General features: G+C 44.9%; 1 protein-coding gene across 1 annotated transcript; it reads right to left on the bottom strand.

The window, feature by feature from the left end:
• Positions 1–833: 833 nt before the first annotated feature.
• AMDHD1 (amidohydrolase domain containing 1) lies at positions 834–17,661 on the bottom strand. Its single transcript, XM_028105520.2, has 9 exons — positions 17,476–17,661; positions 16,106–16,212; positions 14,585–14,649; positions 12,003–12,280; positions 9,145–9,370; positions 6,676–6,800; positions 3,438–3,531; positions 2,726–2,886; positions 834–1,850 (listed from the first exon to the last, which is right to left on the bottom strand). Exons 1-9 carry the CDS (start codon positions 17,610–17,612, stop codon positions 1,763–1,765), a joined length of 1,281 nt encoding a protein of 426 aa, XP_027961321.2. The 5' UTR covers positions 17,613–17,661; the 3' UTR covers positions 834–1,762.
• Between the last annotated feature and the right edge of the window lie 596 nt (positions 17,662–18,257).

Here is an 18,257-nt window from a genome sequence, read left to right as displayed (position 1 = left end):
AGTCACAGTGCCATGAAGGATGGGCACACGGTAGGGGAGGGACTAGCTCTGATTTCCCAGATAGAGAAGAGCGGGAAAGCAGTCCAGGTAGAGGGAACAGTGCTGCAAAGCCTGGGACAGCAAAAGCAAACAGTGTTTTGAGGCACAGTGTGAAAGCCAGTGTGGCTAGGGTCTAGACCGCAGACTCCAGCACTTCTCAGACTTTAACAGGTGTACAAATAACCTGGCCGCTGGTTAAGACACAGATTCTGATTCAGCAGGTCTGGGGTGGGGCCGAGGTTCTCATTTCTAGCAAGCTCTCAAGTTGCAAGGGCTTACAGGACACTGGCCTGGGAAGACTAAGGCAGTTCTGGGTGGGTATCTTCTTTCATTTGAAAAAGACATTAATGCTATTTGTTTAAAGTGAATGTCTCCTAGAGGGAGAATAGGATGCATTTCACCTTCTTATTCCATGGGTATAAAGATAGACTTCTGTGTTTGAACGGACCTCATATTTAGTTTAGGCCTTTATATCTGTCGCCTGCATCCCAAACTCCTACAATTGAGTAGGTGCTTGGTCATAGGGGAGGCATCACCCACAGCACCCATGCACCTCCCACACCCCCCTCAAGACTCCTTAACCAAGCATATGAGGGACAAAGCTCTGATGACCCCATGTTACTAGACAGTGACAGCAACGTGCACTGTTACCCATAACCTCTCAACAAGGAGAATTTGATTTGATTTAAATGGAATACAGTAAAGCCTCATTGATTCAGCCATTTTTAACATGAAATGGGTGATAATTTGGTTAATCTTTACTTCTCAAATCATTTATTCATAAACAGGACAAAGTTGAAAAATACCATTGTGATTATAAGGATGATTAAACATTGAAAAACATTTCTATGGCTTTAGAAACACCTATTTATACCGTCATCCACAATTTCTTTATGTGTAATTATATAATTTGTTCATTTCCTAAAAAGCTGTAGAAGGTAATACCACCAATCTACTTCCGGGCCTGGAAACAACAATAATAGTGACAACACATATTTATTGAGAGCTATAAAAATTTTGTTATACATTTGTAATGTGAATAATCAAACTCTTAAAAATGATTTTTAAAAATTACATTATCAGATTTGGTCCAAATGCACCCATTCTAGGAAGGCCCCCGTCCCCATGTATAAAATGACGAGTCTTGAACTCTGCTGTGAAGTGCTACTCTTAGAGTCAAGAAGAAATTAGAAATAGAAGGACACCCTCCCTCAGGGGACACTCATGCATTTGAAGAGCTTCTAGAAAGGCAAACTATGTGGGGAAAAGGACAAACTAGCTGCTTATAATAGAAGGCTACATTTGCTTAATTTGGGGCATATCACTTGGATTTCTCACCATCCCATAGTTTAAAAACGGAAACTTGAAAAGCACAAACAAAATGGGAATTTCAAACCATGTCTACCTAACTGCCAGTTGCTTTTCCCCACGAAGGCATTCTGATGATACTCTACCATATTAATCTTCAAAATATTTGTAATAAATCTCTGTGAAATGATTTAATGTTATGAGATTATGATCCAATTGATTTACCTGCTTATATGTCCACGTGCACATGTTAAATTAAAAGAAATTAATGACTTGGTTTTTTTCAAGTGGATTAACAAAGCACTGAAATATATTTAAGTGACATCACTCTGGTAAATTACTATGGTATTTTAACTTTTACTGCAACTGCATTGACTTATATAGTCGAAAGGTCTTCTCTTTCCTTTCAGATCTTTCATTTTTTGTAGATGACTTTTCCTTTAGCTACAACATATTCAATTAATTCATGATGGCCTCCAAACTGGTAAATCAAATGTTCCCATCTAGAAAGAAATCAAACATACTTTAATGCATACAAGCCAAAATGATCACTTTGTCAATAAATGCTAATTTAGAAATACATTCTCCAAAAATTTCTTTATACCCTTTCACTGATATTCAGGCTTTTTAAAAAAATAGTAGATTACTATGATAACTAGCCTATGACTTAAATATTGTTTAATGGTATTGTTGAAGTATTTGACCTTAAACTATTTGATCCGATTAAGCGATATACAAAAGGTGACATCAGCATTATTTTCAATAGAGTGAAGAGTAGAATTACAGAGTCGCTTTCTTCGGTTGAGCTTGAGGACCAAAGAATGCAATAGACCTGCTAGGGTCAAGGATTTATGACTTTCAGATTTAGAAAAATAAGACTCAAATTGTTACATCGGAGATGCAGTTGGCAGCCAACTGTGTGTGAGTAATACGAACCCAGGAGCAGGAAAACGGAAACAAGGCTTTTGGGGTCTGGTAGGAGTGAGAAGCCAGAGAGGTAATGAATCAGACGCGGGGTGACCAGCCGGAGTTGGGACATGCACGGCCCAGCACCAGCTGTAGGTCAGAACTCCAGCAGAAAAACAAGAACACAAGCCAGGGGGCACAAGTCCAAAGTCTGGGTAAACAGAACAGAAACCTGGAGATCTATGACAGATAGAAGACAGATGAAGAGACCGGACAAGCTGGTCTGTCTACCCTGTGTGGTTTAGGACTTGTAGGGAGGCTTGCTGGTTAGAAAGGGGTGATGATAAAGGAGATTGGGGAGCTTCTGGGCCTACACAGAGCCAGATGCTAATATTGAGCTGAAAAGCCATTTAAACCCAGCCTATATTACAAGAGGCACAAAATAAAATAGCTCCGTTGGAAGAACACTCGCCTGGACGAATTGATGATAATGAGATCTCCCTGTTTGCCAACTTCCAGAGATCCATGTGTGTCAGATTTTCCCAGGGCATAAGCTGCGTTGATGGTGGCAGCGGCCAAAGCTTCAGGCATGGACATTCTCATGTTCACACAGGCTAGGTGCATGACCACTGGCTAAGGCAGGGAAGAATGGTATTAGAGGAAAGAAAATGGTAACTGCTACCTAGGACATTTCTCAACACAGCACAACCAATAATGGAAATTAAATGTCTGGGAGGAACTGGCTAAACTGGTATGAGAACATTTTAATTTACATGTAAAGATTCTTATGCTTTGGAAAAGATTCCTTTATTAGAGAGATTACCTCCCCCACCCCCGGGTATTGAGTATTTATTTACAACTTTTCAAGACCACTGGCTATGTAAGATGAAAGCCCACCTCCATGCTTATTTACTAAAACTTTGAGCTTATGTTATCCTCCAAGACGGAGTAAGTTATCATCAAACCACAACGCCCAAGGCTGAATCAAAAAGATTATGCAGATAGAACTTTCTCTCCTAGAGGCATTCTATGTGGTACAGAACTATCCAATGACCCTGCTGTCTACACTGTTTTTCCTGTTCACAAGAAAATCGTTTTAACAGTTAGTGAACTATTTTTAAGTTATTCATACATGTGGTGGAAGATGGTTTCTCTCCTTAGAAAGTCACATTAAAAATAATTACCATTGAAAAGCAATATGCATTCGGGTTGAAATCGCTGCCCAGAGCAACAATTACCCCTTCATCCAACATCTTCCTAGCGCGAGGCTGCTTTAGTCTAAGAGGAGGGGAAAAGAAAGGAAGATGTCAGTCTCTGGAAGCAGAGTTTCTGCAGATTAGATATTCAGAATGGAAGCCAACTTAAGATACCCAACCCCTCTGTGTTCTGGAAGAAGAAAGAGACACTCAAGTTTAAATGAAGAGTGGTGAAGTCAGGTGGAACCCCGGGACGCCTGATTTTTATCTCTGCTTTTGAAATGACTTGCCTATGATTAATTTCTTTAATTTGGGAGCATTTATTTTAGCATTTATTTTTTTATTTTAGCAATCTTTATATACTTTCAGAGATTCTTGCTAAGGAAGAAAAATATAACTTAGTTTTTTTTTTTTCAAATGTAACACACTTTTTTTGACTCCCAAATATAAACAATGAGGTTAAAATAATGCTATTTTTATTAACTTCCATTTTGCAATTTTTTTTATTCCTCTCTCTCCCCCTCCTTGGGGGTGGGGAAAGGTCTCAAACATTTTTGGTAGGCCCTTTAAAGTCTTGAAGGCCCAAGAATCTAATACATAAAATGTCTGTGCTTCTTCCTGGGTTGCGTGTCTCCTTAATCTCCTTAGCAAAATATTGTTCTTTAGGACATGACTCAAAAGTTATGTCAGGGATAAACAAAGCCAAACACTAGCTAAATGGGTGAAGACAGACTGTATTCAGTAATAACTACTGCAAATGGGAAAGGGTCCAGTGTGTGGTCTGGACTCAATTTTGATTTGCAGTAACTGGGCATTTTAAAGACAGAAAGAGGAAGTCGGGAGGAAAAAGGGGCGGGTCCTTGAGAAGACAATCCTGGGTGGTAGAAGATTTATATCTTAAAGGAGCAGAGAAAGGATTTATAATTGCAATTACAACTGCAATTTGTAAAGTAACTGCTCTAAGAGGGGCCTATCTGCCAATCAGCGGGTTTTGCTGGAACAAACAGTAAATTCCCCTGGCAGGCTGGGCTTTCTCAGGCAGGCATTGTAAGGGGGCCTGGGTCATCCTAGGCAGACAGCCCTGAGCTTTCAGAAACTATGCTAGTGTTTATTCAAGGCTCACAGTGTTGGGGGGAGGGGGATAGATGAAAGCAGTTGTCTGAGAGTCTACAGGTTTATAGGCCAAGATGGAGCTTCTTGAAACATTCACGGTCGATGACTGACAATCGCCAGGACTACCTAAGATAATGTTCCTCAACCAGGACAATGTATGAGAGGAGTTGGGTGAAGCAGGGATAAGAGTGAGGAAAGGTAGAACTTAAAATTTCCCCACAGTTCATTCTTTTTTTTTTTTTAAGATTTTCTTTATTTATTTGAGAGAGAGCATGAGAGGGGAAGAGAGGGAGAAGAAGGCCCATCGTAAGGCCCAATCCCAGAACCCCGAGATCATGACCTGAGCTGAAGGCAGACGCTTAACCCACTGAGCCACCCAGGCGCCCCTCCCTCCCACAGTTCATTCTGACGGCCTCCCTTCCCCTTCCAGAGATGTTTAAGGAGGAAAAAAAAAAGTGAGGCTGTAGACGTATCAAGGGAGTTCCAGAAAAACTGAGGTAAATGTATCCTGAATAAATTTAAACAGTACCACACAAAGATGCATATAATAATGATTAAAGGAAGTGGCATAAGGCCACTGTTATTCCAGAAATGAGAGTCAAGAGAATTCAGGGCCCAGCAGGGAGCCCTGCAGGTTGCTCTTGTTGGAGAGCTCAGAAAAATACCGGAACAGAGAAGCCAGAGAGAAAAGTGCGGCCTTCTCTGCAATGTTTCCTGTTGTCCAAATTGTATGGTCAACCCATCCTGCGGTGAGCACAGATGGCCGCTGCCTCTGGCGTAGGGACAAAGTTCGGGCTTTTACTGCTGAGCCGCCCTTCACGGTGCAAGTCTCAGATTTTTGCTCCATCTTTAAGAGATTCAAGGGGAGGTAAAGGAACCCTTTTTTTGTCAAACGTTATTCCTCAGGTGATGGAAAATTAACCAGATTAAGTATTGATTGATGACTTAATTGATGACTACTGAGACTTGCTAGAAATGCCAAGATACCAAGAACGGTTATTGATTGGTATTTCCTGGTTGCAATCTACATTATGTCTACTCTTTAAGAGAACAGTAATAATAAGAGAAATGTATAATATGACCCCTATGTGTATAACATCATAATATATTTGAGAAAAGTACTGCAATATTCCTCTCTTCTCCCTTATAAAAGTTACTTGAAGGGGCCTGGGTGGCTCAGTCAGTAAGCATCCACTCTTGATTTCGGCTCAGGTCATGATCTCATGGTGGTGAGATCGAGCCCCCTGTCAGGCTCCGCGCTGGACGTGAACAATCTTTAGATATTCTCTCTCTCCCTCTCCCTCTGCCCCCAGCTCAAGCAAACTTGGGAGTGCCCTCACTCCCTCTCAAAAATTAAATAAATAAATAAATAAATAAATAAATAAAAGTTACTTGTAGCCTGGCTTTTCCATCCCTGAGGCAGAGTGTCTCAACCTTGGCACAGTTCATAATTGTGGTTGGATAATTCTTAGGCAGGATAATTCTTTATGGTGGGAGGTGGTTCTGTGCGCTGTGGGACCTTTAGCAGCTCGAGCCTCTACCTACTAGATGCCAGTAGCGCCCTCTAGTGGTGACAACCAAACCGCAGTCATAAAGATGGGCTATGGACTGGGTGTATTCAATCCATAGAGGGCAAACAGCAAAATTCCTGGAAAGATTTCACAAAACATACTTAGATGTCTCCTCCTTCCTCCTTCCTCCCACCCCCGGGGATTTATGAGGACTGTGGGGCCCACTTGCATCCTCTTAGTAAAAAACAGCTCCTTCAGATTCTGAACACTGCTTGATATCCCTAACATCTGATGCATGTTTTTTAAAGTAGAAAGCCTATTTCATTATTTCTAGTCATAAAAGTAATGCATATTGATTTTTTAATTAGAAAATTCCAAAAATGAGGGGAAAAAAAAAGAGAAAGCTCCACTCTTTCCAACAATCTCACCACTCAACGGACATTTGGGTCTAAGCGCTTTCCTGGACCTCACTCCAGAACTGGCATCTTCCATGAGCTCAGTTTTCCTGATCTGCATTTTTAAGGAATGTGGAAGGGCAATGAAATAAGACTTAGGCCTCTGGGTCTGTGTCCTCGCAGCTGTCACCCACCAGGGTAGCTCACCTCAGCATGTAGGCCGTGGTGGGCAGAAGGACGGCCGAGCACCTGGCCACTGCCATGGCAACGATGCCCTCATCACTCACTTCTTCCAGGTGACTGATCGCCTGGGCTCCCAGCTCAGCCCCGAGCTAAGCGGAACGGGCAGAGAGAAAGGTTTCACCAACAGCAACAACAATCAACAGAGGGCCAGAACATTGGTTTCCCTGCAAAACTAAACAGCACTGTTTGTCATTAAAATGTGTTGGCAACTGCCTCTGCCAAGCACAAGCCCCCAGAGGGGTAAAAGGTTTATGATGGACATTCATTTGAAAATTAGCTAGTGTGCTACTTCAAAAACTATCCTTAAATCCAAGTGCTTACTGGGGCGCCTGGGTGGCTCAGTCGTTAAGCATCTGCCTTTGGCTCAGGTCATAATCCCAGTGTCCTGGGATCGAGAACCACATTGGGCTCCCTGCTCGGCGGGAGGCCTGCTTCTCCCTCTCCCACGCCCCCTGCTTGTGTTCCTGCTCTTGCTATCTCTCTCTCTCTGTGAAATAAATAAATTTTTAAAGATCTTAAGAAAAAAAAGAAAAAAAGTCTGGGCTCAGCTGTTAGAAGAAAACCAGGAGGAGGTAACGCTATGATGATAATGAGAACATGGCATTAAAGTGGGTTTCTTCTCAGCGTGACACATTTACACACACACACACACACACAGTGCCCCAGGCTGAAAGGTGATTATGTTAAGCATTCCAAGGAAAGAGAAAGGAGACTCATTGTCGATCTTACCCCGTGGCCCAGGGAGGCAGCGATGCCCATGCCAGGGCAGGAGGGAGCCGGCCCCTCGTCAGCAGCTAGCTCGGGTCTAAGAGCATTCTGGTTTGGTGCTCTGGGGAGTCGGATGCTCCACAGACTCTGCTCCCCAGGCGAGCTTCCTTCTAACCTTGGAATCATCTTCACTTTCCCAAACTCGATTTGGTCATCCTGGGTATTGACCTCTGTTTAATTCACCAGTTCACTCTCTACAACCCAAGTATCTTGTTGACCACCTAGCTCACATTCATTCAACAAACATTCCACAAATATTTACTCAGGAAAGGCCACCTGTCTACCAGGCACTGTGCTAACCTCCAGGGATAGGGCTGTGAAGGCACAGGGACAGTCCAGGAGGGATCTCAGAGACAATTTGAACACGGTGGGACAGGCAGAGGGAGGGACTGTAACTCATTCTTGGAGAGGTTTGGGAAGGATGCCAGAGAAGTGGTAGCTAAGAGGAAACACAGAGCGGAGTTAGAGTTAGCCAGGCAAGGGGTGTTCAGATGAGAGAAGGCACGTCCAGAGGCGTGGGATATCGGGTGTCCTAACACTATTTATGGTGGCTGCCCATGGTCAAGAGGGCAGGGGAAGGGAGGGGGGAGGAGAGAAAGAGGAAGATGGGAGGCAAGCAAGAGCTAGATCCAGGGAAGCCTATGGCTGTGGAGTTTGAAATTTGTCCTGCCAGCTTGGGTGAGCCTTTCAGTGCTTTCCAGCACCAGAGAGGAAGAGAAGATGCACGGAGGGCAGGGATTAAAGGAACAGATTAAAGTGCGGGCAAGCTTGGACACAGGGAGAAGAGCTATTGCAGGAGTCCAGCTGAGAGCCGCTGATGGTGGTCTGAACTAGGCGGTGGGTGGGGAGAGAAGTGGACCTAGACATCCTCAGCAGGCAAACCTGGAGGTCTTGCTGGTTAACCGAAAATGTGACAGGCAAGGGGGAGAGGAGACCAAGTGACATCCAAGTTTTTCGCTTAGGCAATCTGTACATAATGGGGTCATTCACTGGACAGGAAACACAGGACCAGATCTGGAAGCGATATTAAGAGGTCACATTGGACGTGTTGTGGTGGAGACACGTGCGGAGTGTCCACATCTGTATTTATGCCCCAAGGGCAGTTGTTTATTTCACTCTAGGGCTTAGAGAGACATCTCGACTCACAACTGCGGGGACTGTGTCTGTCTTACTCACTGCTGAATTCTCAGTGCCTGGCACATAGCAGACACTCCAGTGTTTGTCGAAAGCATGAATAAATGAATCTGAGCAAGACACAGAGATCAGAAGAGCATCCTGTGACTATTAATGGTGTGCTCTAGCAACGTTCACCTGGATGCTGCCACAGACAGACCCTAGCAGCTACATGTGCAATCGGTCGACTCTGCCAGTGTGGCTTTGTGTGCCAACCAAAATAGGGTATGGATTTGCTAAACAAGATCACAAAAGTGCTTCTTTTTCTACTAATCCCACCAGCCGGCGATCATACAAGTAAATGAGCAGCAAAAAAGTAAATTTCTAACAGAGGTCTGGGATTTCAAGGCTCTACCGGACCAATCCACACATTGTTCAGACAGATTTCCCCATTCTCTGTCTTTTCAGAAGGCTCCTCCCACCTCTGAGAAAACTAATTAAGTTTTCCATAGCATGAGTGTTAACAAAGGAAAAGCAAAAGATCAACCACACCTCGGCAGCCTTCATCGGGTGCAGCTCATCCCCATGGAAGTTAATCTGTAATCCCATCTCTTTTCCACTTTGAAGAATCCTTCTGGTGGAGCTGAGATCAAAGACGCCCTTCTCACAGAACACATCTATATTGTCCACATGGATTTCCCCACTTCTGCCAAGCTCCTTCAGCTTCGGGAGGTGGCTATTGATGATTTCATCAGCAGCCTCCGGAGCAGTCTTTCCTCTGGGGGAAGAAAATGAGATTACATGGGGGTTCTTCTTTTTTTTTAATTAAAGAAAGGGTTTTCCGGCACTCGAAGAATCTCACAAACTATAGGCAAATGACCTCAAGCCTCAAAAAGGTAGAGAAATAATCAAAGCAATAACTCAAGAGTCTTAACAATGAGGACACAGCAGAGATGTTGGCAAGACCTCTGTAGGCACTGACTCTGTACACAGAGACTCAAAGGGCTCATCCATTTCTGCCCCAGCCGTGTTGCCTTCGAGAATGTCAGCAAGGCCAGCCGGCTGAAAAACTGAATCTGCTTGCCAAGGACACTTAGAGGGCATCCTGGATGCTTCCCTAACAACACAACTGTATGCTTCTTAGCTGGGCCCTTGTGATCACTCTGCCTTTTTCTTCTACACTGTTTCTAGAAGCATCTGCCTAAGGCTTCTTGTCTTACCATTTGGAACCACGGGGAAAGAGGATTGTGGGAGGCCCTGAAATTCTCTCTCAGATTCTGCGGTAGTTATAGATCAGAAAGGGCTGGGCTTTTGAATTCAAATAGACACAGAGCTCTACTATTTGCTGGCTATGTAACTTTGGACACATCATGTAGCCATCATTTGGCATCCTCTGAGCTGCAGACTGTATCGCTGGGGATCAAGACACAGACCTCAGAGACTCATTGGCAGATGGGAGAAAATTTCTGTAAAACTTTAGTCCTATATTTGGCACACAGAAGTCTCTTGCTCAGCAAAAGCCATTTTGGTGGGAAGACAGAAGTTAACCGTAAGGAGACAGGCGCTCACATATGTTGTTCCTAATTCTCAAAACAATCATATAGAATTATGTGTTCTTTAGCTATTTTACAGATGTTCAAAAAAGTTGAGTGATGCCCTCAAAATCATGCAGTGGGAAAGTAGCAAAGCTGGATTCAAACCCAGATCTGGTATGGCTCCAAAGCCTAAGACTTCTCTACCATGTTACACGGCTATCATCCACCTTATGTTCTGTTTGAAAAAAAAAAAATGTTTTCTATAGATGGATATCCCAAAAGTCTCAGTGCAGTTTTAAGTTTTAATAATTTCAGAAGTACAAATGCTAAAAATGTATAAAAACATCATTGGAAATATTAAGTATTTGTTTCTTTTCTACTTAATTAATTTTGTGAATTTTTAATAACAAATTTGTTAATTTTTTATTTTCTCTGATTGAAAATGGTAAACAAAAAGTTAACATTAAACTTATTTTTCAAATTGCACAAAACTAAATAAATGTAAAAATGTTATGAAACTTTCAAATAATTTCTGTAAGCCTGTAGCACTTATGTATCTAAGTTACCAAAACTCAAAACAGCGCTAAGACTTTGCCCTGTTAATTTTCAAGTCCTGGATTTTTTTTTTAAGATTTTATTTATTTATTTGAGAGAGAGAGAGAGAAAATAAGAGCAAGGGGAGGGAGAAGCAGATTCCCTGCTGAGCAGGGAGCCAGATTAGGGGTTAGATCCCAGGATGCTGGGATCATGACCTGAGCCAAAGGCAGGCACTTAACCAACTGAGCCACCCAGGTGCCCCCAAGTCCTAGATTTCTTTTGAACCTTTTAGTTCTGGAACTGTGGGCCTTTGGCTCTAGAAATTCCAGGACAGATAAGATGCAGATGCAGATGCAGAAAGGACAGAATTCTCTACAAGAAAGCTATATAGGAGAAACTTTAAATAAAAGGAAATCTAAAAAACATTTACAAGAAAATGAACATGTCTGCTGCTAAACAGATGAATGAAAATAAAAACTATTCTGCGTCATCTTGACTTAAAGATTTGATCTATCTCCTACAGAGTGTTACTTTTAATCTCTAAAGTGCGATTATGTGGTCATGGGCAACTATTTAAAGTAATAAATATCTGGGGTGCCTGGGTGGCTCAGTTGGTTAAACGACTGCCTTCGGCTCAGGTCATGATCCTGGAGTCCCGGGATCGAGTCCCGCATCGGGCTCCCTGCTCCGCGAGGGGCCTGCTTCTCCCTCTAACCCTCCCCGTTCTCATGTACTCTCTCTCTCATTCTCACTCTCTCAAAATAAATAAATAAATCTTTAAAAAAAATAAAGTAATATCTGTTATTTTAAAGGATCTAGTAGGCGGCATCGCTTTCTGTTAACCGAAAGGATTTTGAACATCTCCTCTTCCTCCTTCATCATTAAGGGACTAGCAAATGGATGGGTCTGGTGGGGATCACCTTCCTAAAACTACCCTTGCGAGGGGCACCTGAGTGGGTTGGTTAAGCGTCTGCCTTCAGCTCAGGTCATGATCTCAGGGTGCTGGGATCGAGTCCCGCATTGTGCTCCCCCTCCTCTGCAGGGAGCCTGCTTCTCCCTCTACCTCTGCCCTCCCCCCCTGCTTGTGCTCTCTCTCTCAAATAAATAAATAAAATCTCCAAAAAAAAAAAACCACTCTTACGAGATGACTATTACAATCAGAACACCTTTCTAACGGCTTCTACTGAGCTCTCTCTGCAAGAACTAAAGTATGGATGCACCTCCACTTCCCACCGCCCCCCCCCACCGCAACACATCCCCACTTAGGTACCAGCTGACCCCTTCCTTGTTTTCAATGCCCCCTCAATGCCCCAAATCAAGTGCGCAAGCTGAGGTTACTTTGGCACCGAGTGAGCCCCGCAGTAGGTGGCTGAAATGCCTATGGGCAGCTGCCGCCGGGCACGCTCAATCACGCGCAGCATCTTGAGCTCTGTCTCCAGGTTGAGGCCATATCCGCTCTTGCACTCCACCAGCGTGGTCCCTGCCCTCATCATGCGCTGCAGCCGCTCCTGGAAGGAGCAGAACAGCTCCTCCTCCGAGGCTTGGCGAGTGTGCTCCACAGTGAAGTTGATCCCTCCTCCAGCCCGGTGAATATCCATGTACGTGGCTCCTGCCAACTGAACACAGGGCTCCCCCTCAGGTTGGGCAAGGGCGGGAGGTTGCAGGCAGCTCCACAGAACCTCCACCCGGAGTGATGTTCAAAATGATATATCAGGGACACCAGCCGATCAGAAAGGATGCTGGGGTACATGGCCATGAAGCCCCCACCCTGCCAGGGCATCTTAGGAAGGACTGGGGAGGGCAGAAATGGGAAAGGTCAGGTGGGGAGCACTTAGGGTCTCACGCAGCAGCGGCAATTTACCAACCAGCCCGGAAGTATTTCAGTATTTTAACAACCCAGCTGGCTCCAGTGTGCACCAGCTAAGTCTCTGTCTAACCCTAGCTCCTATGAGAAAACAAAGCTTAGGCAATTCGGGAACCCCACTACAGTTATTCCAAATATCCACCAAAGAGCCCCGGGGGGTTTCCACCTCTCTGTGTCTGGCCACTAGAGTTTGGGGTCTGACCTCTGTCACTCAAGCAAAGAAGCTCTTCCTGGGATCCCACTGGGCTCCAGTTACTCTGGGCAGCAAGGAGTGTGGCACAAACAAAGTATACCAGCCCGGGGTCTCCCAGCCAGAGTTGTCATCTGGGTTCTGCCAAGGTGAGCTGGAGAACTCACCCCGCACCCTTCCCTTCTCTGGACCTCACGTTCCCCATCTATGTAATGAGATGCTTGGACTGCAAATCTCTAGGGTTGCTTTTTGGCTCTGCAATTGTGTGCTTTAATAAAGAAGTCTTAAAAACAGCTCTAGTTTGTTGAAGAAGGTACCCTCTGAAGAAAATTCTTAGCTGTTAGGGTATACACTTGAAAAAAAAAAAACAATGCGAAGAAAAGACACGGAGAAACCTTAAATGCATACTGCTAAATCAAAGAAGCCTATCTGAAAGGCTATATACTGTATGAATCTAACCAGATGATGTTCTGGAAAAGGCAGTACAATAGACAGTGAGGGGCGCCTGGGTGTCACAGTCAATTGAACATCTGACTCTTGGTTTCGGCTCAGATCATGATCTCAGGTCGTGAGATCAAGCTCCACATCAGGCTCTGGGCTCAGCGCGGAGTCTGCTTGGGATTCTCTCTCTCCCTCTGCCCCTACCCCCCATCTCTAAAATAAATAAATCTAAAAAAAAAAGAAAGAAAGAAACAGTGAAAAGGTCAGTGGTTATCAGGGTTCAGGGAGGGACGGATGAATAGGCAGAGCACACAGGAATTTTAGGGCAGTTCAACCATACTATATGATACTATAATGGTGGATATGTGTCATTATACATTTGTCCAAACCCACAAAATGTGCAGCACCAAGAGAAAACACCAGTAAGAACTATGGACTCTGGATAACAGTGATGTGTCAATGTAGGCTCATCAGCTGTAACAAAGGTACTGCTCTGGTGGGGGATGTTGATCATAGCGGGGGGCTGTCCATGTGTGGGGGCAGGTATGTGGGAAATCTTTGTACCTCTCACTCAACTTGGCTAGGAACCTAAAACTGCTCTAAAAAATAAAATCTATTAGAAAGAAACAATGTGAAAATGGCTCCAACCATAGATTTGAGGGTTGGCCCTGGCTAATTAATGACTTGTGACATAGACTACACTTTATGTTTCTTAATAAGTCTCATTTTGGGGGGAAAAATACAAGACTTAATTTATTTTTATGATTAGCAATATATTTTTCCAAGTTTGAACCAATGAATGGTGAGTTTCAAACTGTATCCTGGAGCCCCTTCAAAGACCCCCCAGGGGTGGAGAAGTGAAATGGGAGAAGGGAAAGAGAGGAGGAACTAGTGAGCAAGGCAGGTCAGCTCTGTGTTTGGGTCTTAGGGGTTTTTTGGTAAGATTTTATTTATTTATTTGAGAGAGAGAGAGTGAGGCGGGGAGGGGCAGAGGAAGAGGGAAAGGGACAAGCAGACTCCCCGCCAAGTGCTGAGGCCAACCGGGGGCTCGATCCCAGGAGCCTGACATCAGGACCTGAACCGAAGTCAGACGCTTAACCAACTGAGCCACCCAGGCGCCCCAAGGCAGCTCAGCATTTTTTTAAAGGGAGGATTCTAAAACACACATACATACATACGTAAGGATTCTACAGCTAAAAATCTTTGAAAACTATTATAATGATTGCTGGGCCTGTGCAAAGTATTTGGACAGTTATAAGTTAGTTTTTTTTGCAATTTATTTTCCATAGTCCAGGCCAGTAAAAATATCCATGAAAAAGAAATGTTAGGCATATGTTGCAAAGCCTGATAGCCTATCAACTCTTTAGAAAAAGACCTGTCTGTATTTGTGCCTTATTTTGATTTGTCATCATTTACTGCAGTTACCTTCATTGCAAACTCGTGAACTCTTTCACCAGCCCATACTGGATGTGTGTGTGCATCCACCAAACCTGTAATCAATAAATCAAATCATCTTTAAAGCTGAGAAACAGAAAGCCCTTAGATAGCAGGCAGACTATCCCGTACCACTCTTGGGAAAACAAGATGATGGTCAGCCATCTTGGAGGAGGGTGGGGGACGAGGAATTTGTCTGTAGGTTCCCTCCACAGACAGGAGACAAGAAGACTCTCGGCATGGTTGGTCTAGAAGGCTTTAATGGAAGAGGGTGACTTGGCATGATGAGAATATCCATTAAAGAAATACAGCTCCTTTTGCCCACTAAGTCCACGCTCACCAAGCAAGCTTTTCAAACAGGATGTCGTATCTATTAGTTGAGCAAAACCACGGACTATATCACCAAGGAATAATCTGGGTGTGAAAACAGAATACAATCTCTCCCAACTTTGAGAAGGAAAAATATGAAATCAGAAATATGAATCTTCCTTCAAAAAAGAAATGTAGTTTAATTGAAGAGAAACTATAAAGCAATCGTGTGAACCGTTTGTTTATCCAAACGGTTCACAACTCAAGTGAAGTGTGGCTTTCCATAATATTTAAAATACCTGGATTAAATGGATTAAATCCATAATATTAAAATACCTGGATTAAGTGGATTAAATGTCTCATTAGTGGTTCTGATTGGACGAAAAATCAAGAATCTCTACTCAGATCGCTTTCTAGTATTTTCTGCTCTTTTTCATAAGCTTGCACTCTGACTTTATTTCCTGACTCCCAAGAGTTGGAAAATAGAAGCTCTATCAGATACGCATAGTAGACATTTTAAAAATATAAATCTTAGCTTCTATGTTTTGTGTAGGACTCAAAATTTGTGAAACTCATTTCAGAGGATTTCATGAAGCCAGAAAACATAATGTGGGAGATGATGGTTAACAAACCGATTTTGTTGTCAATCATTAAGATATAAATAAACTTCAGTGAAATCTCTAGGGATTCCCTCCTCCCCTACTTTTTGGCCTAGAGATGTGTTGTTTCACACTCCATGTAAATTTAGAATCTATTCTAGTATTAGAAGCAGCAGCTTGCCCTCTCTGCATCCCATATGAAGTAGATTAGTAAAGTTCTTCCAACAGCTTTTGAACCTAAACACAACACAACCGGTTTCTCTTCAGCATGTGAGTGGGACAAAGTGACATAAGGAGTGGGTTTGATTCCCAGCTTGCCCTTTCCCTGTCCAGCAATCTTGGGTAAGATATTTCATCCCTAAACTGGAGTATTCTAATCCGTAACATGTAGATAAGGATACTTACCTTACAGGGCAGTTAGAAGGATTCAAGGTGAAAACATGTTTGCAAAGCACCTAGACATTCAGTAGTAGAAATTCAATGCATGGTAGCTATTATTATATTTTAATATTATTTTGAGACCCTATTTAAAAGAAGCTGCCACTCTTCCTCTTTACATTACTAAAACTAGTTGCAGGGCTTTACTGAAAAAAAAGGTTAATACCTGGCAAGATGCATTTCCCAGAACAGTCAATTCTTTCTTCGAACGTTTCTTCGGAAAACATTTTTTGGATCGCATCAGCAGGACCAATGGCTTTTATAAGCCCATCCCTGAAGAAAAATCAAGAAATAATTACCAAAGTTTGGGGAAATACTGTGGAAAAGCTGACTAAGGATTTAAAATATGTTGCCCATGTCTTTTGGTATCAGTCAACATATATTCTATTTCCTTCTTGCATCTGTGTCTTTGAAGAAAATAAAATGACTGCAGCCGCATGGAAGCCAAAGAGTCAAATCATATGTATATTTAGAGATGGCTAGTTGTTCCCCAAGATCAATGTTCCCTTTTCCCCACAGTGCTAGATTCCTAAATTTTAGCTGAACACATGAACACCCAGAATAAAGCCTACATTTCTGGGTTTCCCGTCATCCAGGTGCCGCCATGTGACTAAATTCTTACCAATAGGTCTGTTTTCTCGCCCTATTTTCCACTGTCTGGAAGGTAGACGCCATAAGGAGAGGTGGAGTAGCCATCTTGGATGACGGAGTGAGAAAGGGTTGTGCAGAGCAGAGGAACATAGTAGGGCCTCAGAACTCCATAGAGTATGGCCATCAATTAGCCCTGGATTCCTACCTCTGTGCACTTCTGTGCACAGATGGGGCTGAGTGGGGCAAACCTCTCCCCAGTTAACTGGTTTTTAACAAATTTTTAACAGTAACACTGGGAATGTTTTTATCCCTTTGTTAATTAAAAACACACGGTCCCTAAAAGCTGGACTCTTGCACAACCCTAAGCAGCCTCAGATAAGGGCTGAGGCTGTCTTGCGCGACCGCGGTGCGGCGGGGCTCTCCAATTCAAATCGGCATCGGAACCCCACTCCCACTGCAGGTTCCCCCTCCCAAACTTTGGCTGTTCTTTTAGTCACATCTAGCAGGAAGCACAGAGGGTTAAATGAAAAAACAACTGAAAGTGTCCTCTTTTTCTGAATTTCTTATCAGCCCCAAACCATCACGATCTGAACGTCTTCCGTGGTTCTCAAATTTAGTATACAAAGGGGGTTGGGCTGGAGGGTGTTCTGTAAAAATTCAAAGTCCCAGAACTCCACCCCAGAGATGCTGATTCCAAAGACCTGGGGGTAGAGGGGAAGAGGGACGGGGGTTCAGCCTGAGAGCGTTTGTTTTTTTTTTTTCACCGAATGACTACCCGAAGCTGTCACACAAGGTAGGTAGCAACAGGTGCCTGAAAGACAGGCCCGCGGTGGCTCCCTGGATGCGGGAAAGCTTTTACCCGCTTCCCTCCACAGCGCCCAAGTTAGGGAAAGGGGGCCAGGCCTGGCCTCGGCTGCCCGGTGCCCCCAGCACGCGGCCACTTACGTGCCCACCACGAGGCTGGCGCCCTCCAGCACGGCCAGGCTGCGCAGCGCGTCCCGCGCCAGGAAGCGCTCGCCGCGGCCGCACACCATCACCACTTGCCGCGCGTTCTCCAGCAGGAGGCGGTGGCCGCCGGCCATGTCGCCGCGCGCCGCGGGTGTCCGGGAGGCCGCCGGGCCCGAGCGCGGGGCAGGCGGGCGGGCGGGCGGAGGAGGGCGCGGGTCGGCGGGCGGCGCCGCGGGGCAGGGAGGGTGGAGCCGGGGCGGGCGCTCGCCGCCGCCGCCCTGCCCAGATGCCCCGGAGAGCGCGCCTCCCCCAGGCCGGCGCCGCGGCAGCGCGGGTGCCAATAACCCGAGTGAGGATTAGTAATAATCGCGATCATGGAATCTCTTTTTTGGTCGCCCAATGTTCTGGGTAAATGTCGTGGAGACCACTGTCCCTAATTTCTAGATTAGGAAACTGAAGCTGGGTTACCGGGCTCCGTTGACTACAGGGCCAGGCGGAAGGGGGGTCCCCGAAGGGCCAGGGAGCCCAGATGGGGCTGAGTGGGGCAAACCTCTCCCCAGGGGCCGGGGCGGCAACCGAGCATAGAGACCCGGGAGGGGCAGCGTCGGGGAGCCCCTGCCCAGCGGGCTGGGACGCGACGGGCGGCCGGCAGAGGGAACCCGAGGGTGAGGAGGAAGGGGGTGCGGTCGGTGAGTTGCTCCTGGGTCCGCGCGGCCGTGGAGCAGGGTGGCGGGTGCCGCGCACAATTTTCGGTTGGCCAGCTCCGCTCCGGGATCCCC

Source organism: Eumetopias jubatus, unplaced genomic scaffold, assembly GCF_037043125.1.
Source record: "Eumetopias jubatus isolate StellerSeaLion01/CBP00866 unplaced genomic scaffold, mEumJub1_p1.0 scaffold_8, whole genome shotgun sequence".
Taxonomy (NCBI): domain Eukaryota; kingdom Metazoa; phylum Chordata; class Mammalia; order Carnivora; family Otariidae; genus Eumetopias; species Eumetopias jubatus.
The sequence above is the reverse complement of the archived record's forward strand: the minus strand, read 5'-3'. Positions and strand labels throughout refer to the sequence as shown.

Coding starts and splice junctions, on each gene's coding strand:
- AMDHD1 (XM_028105520.2), bottom strand. CDS start 17,612: ATGGCCGGCGGCCACCGCCTCCTGCTGGAGAACGCGCGGCAAGTGGTG. Junction 12,281..14,584: donor TTCACGAGTTTGCAATGAAG/GTAACTGCAGTA, acceptor CCCTGTGTTCAG/TTGGCAGGAGCCACGTACAT. Junction 2,887..3,437: donor ATGCATATTGCTTTTCAATG/GTAATTATTTTT, acceptor TCCCTGCCTTAG/CCAGTGGTCATGCACCTAGC.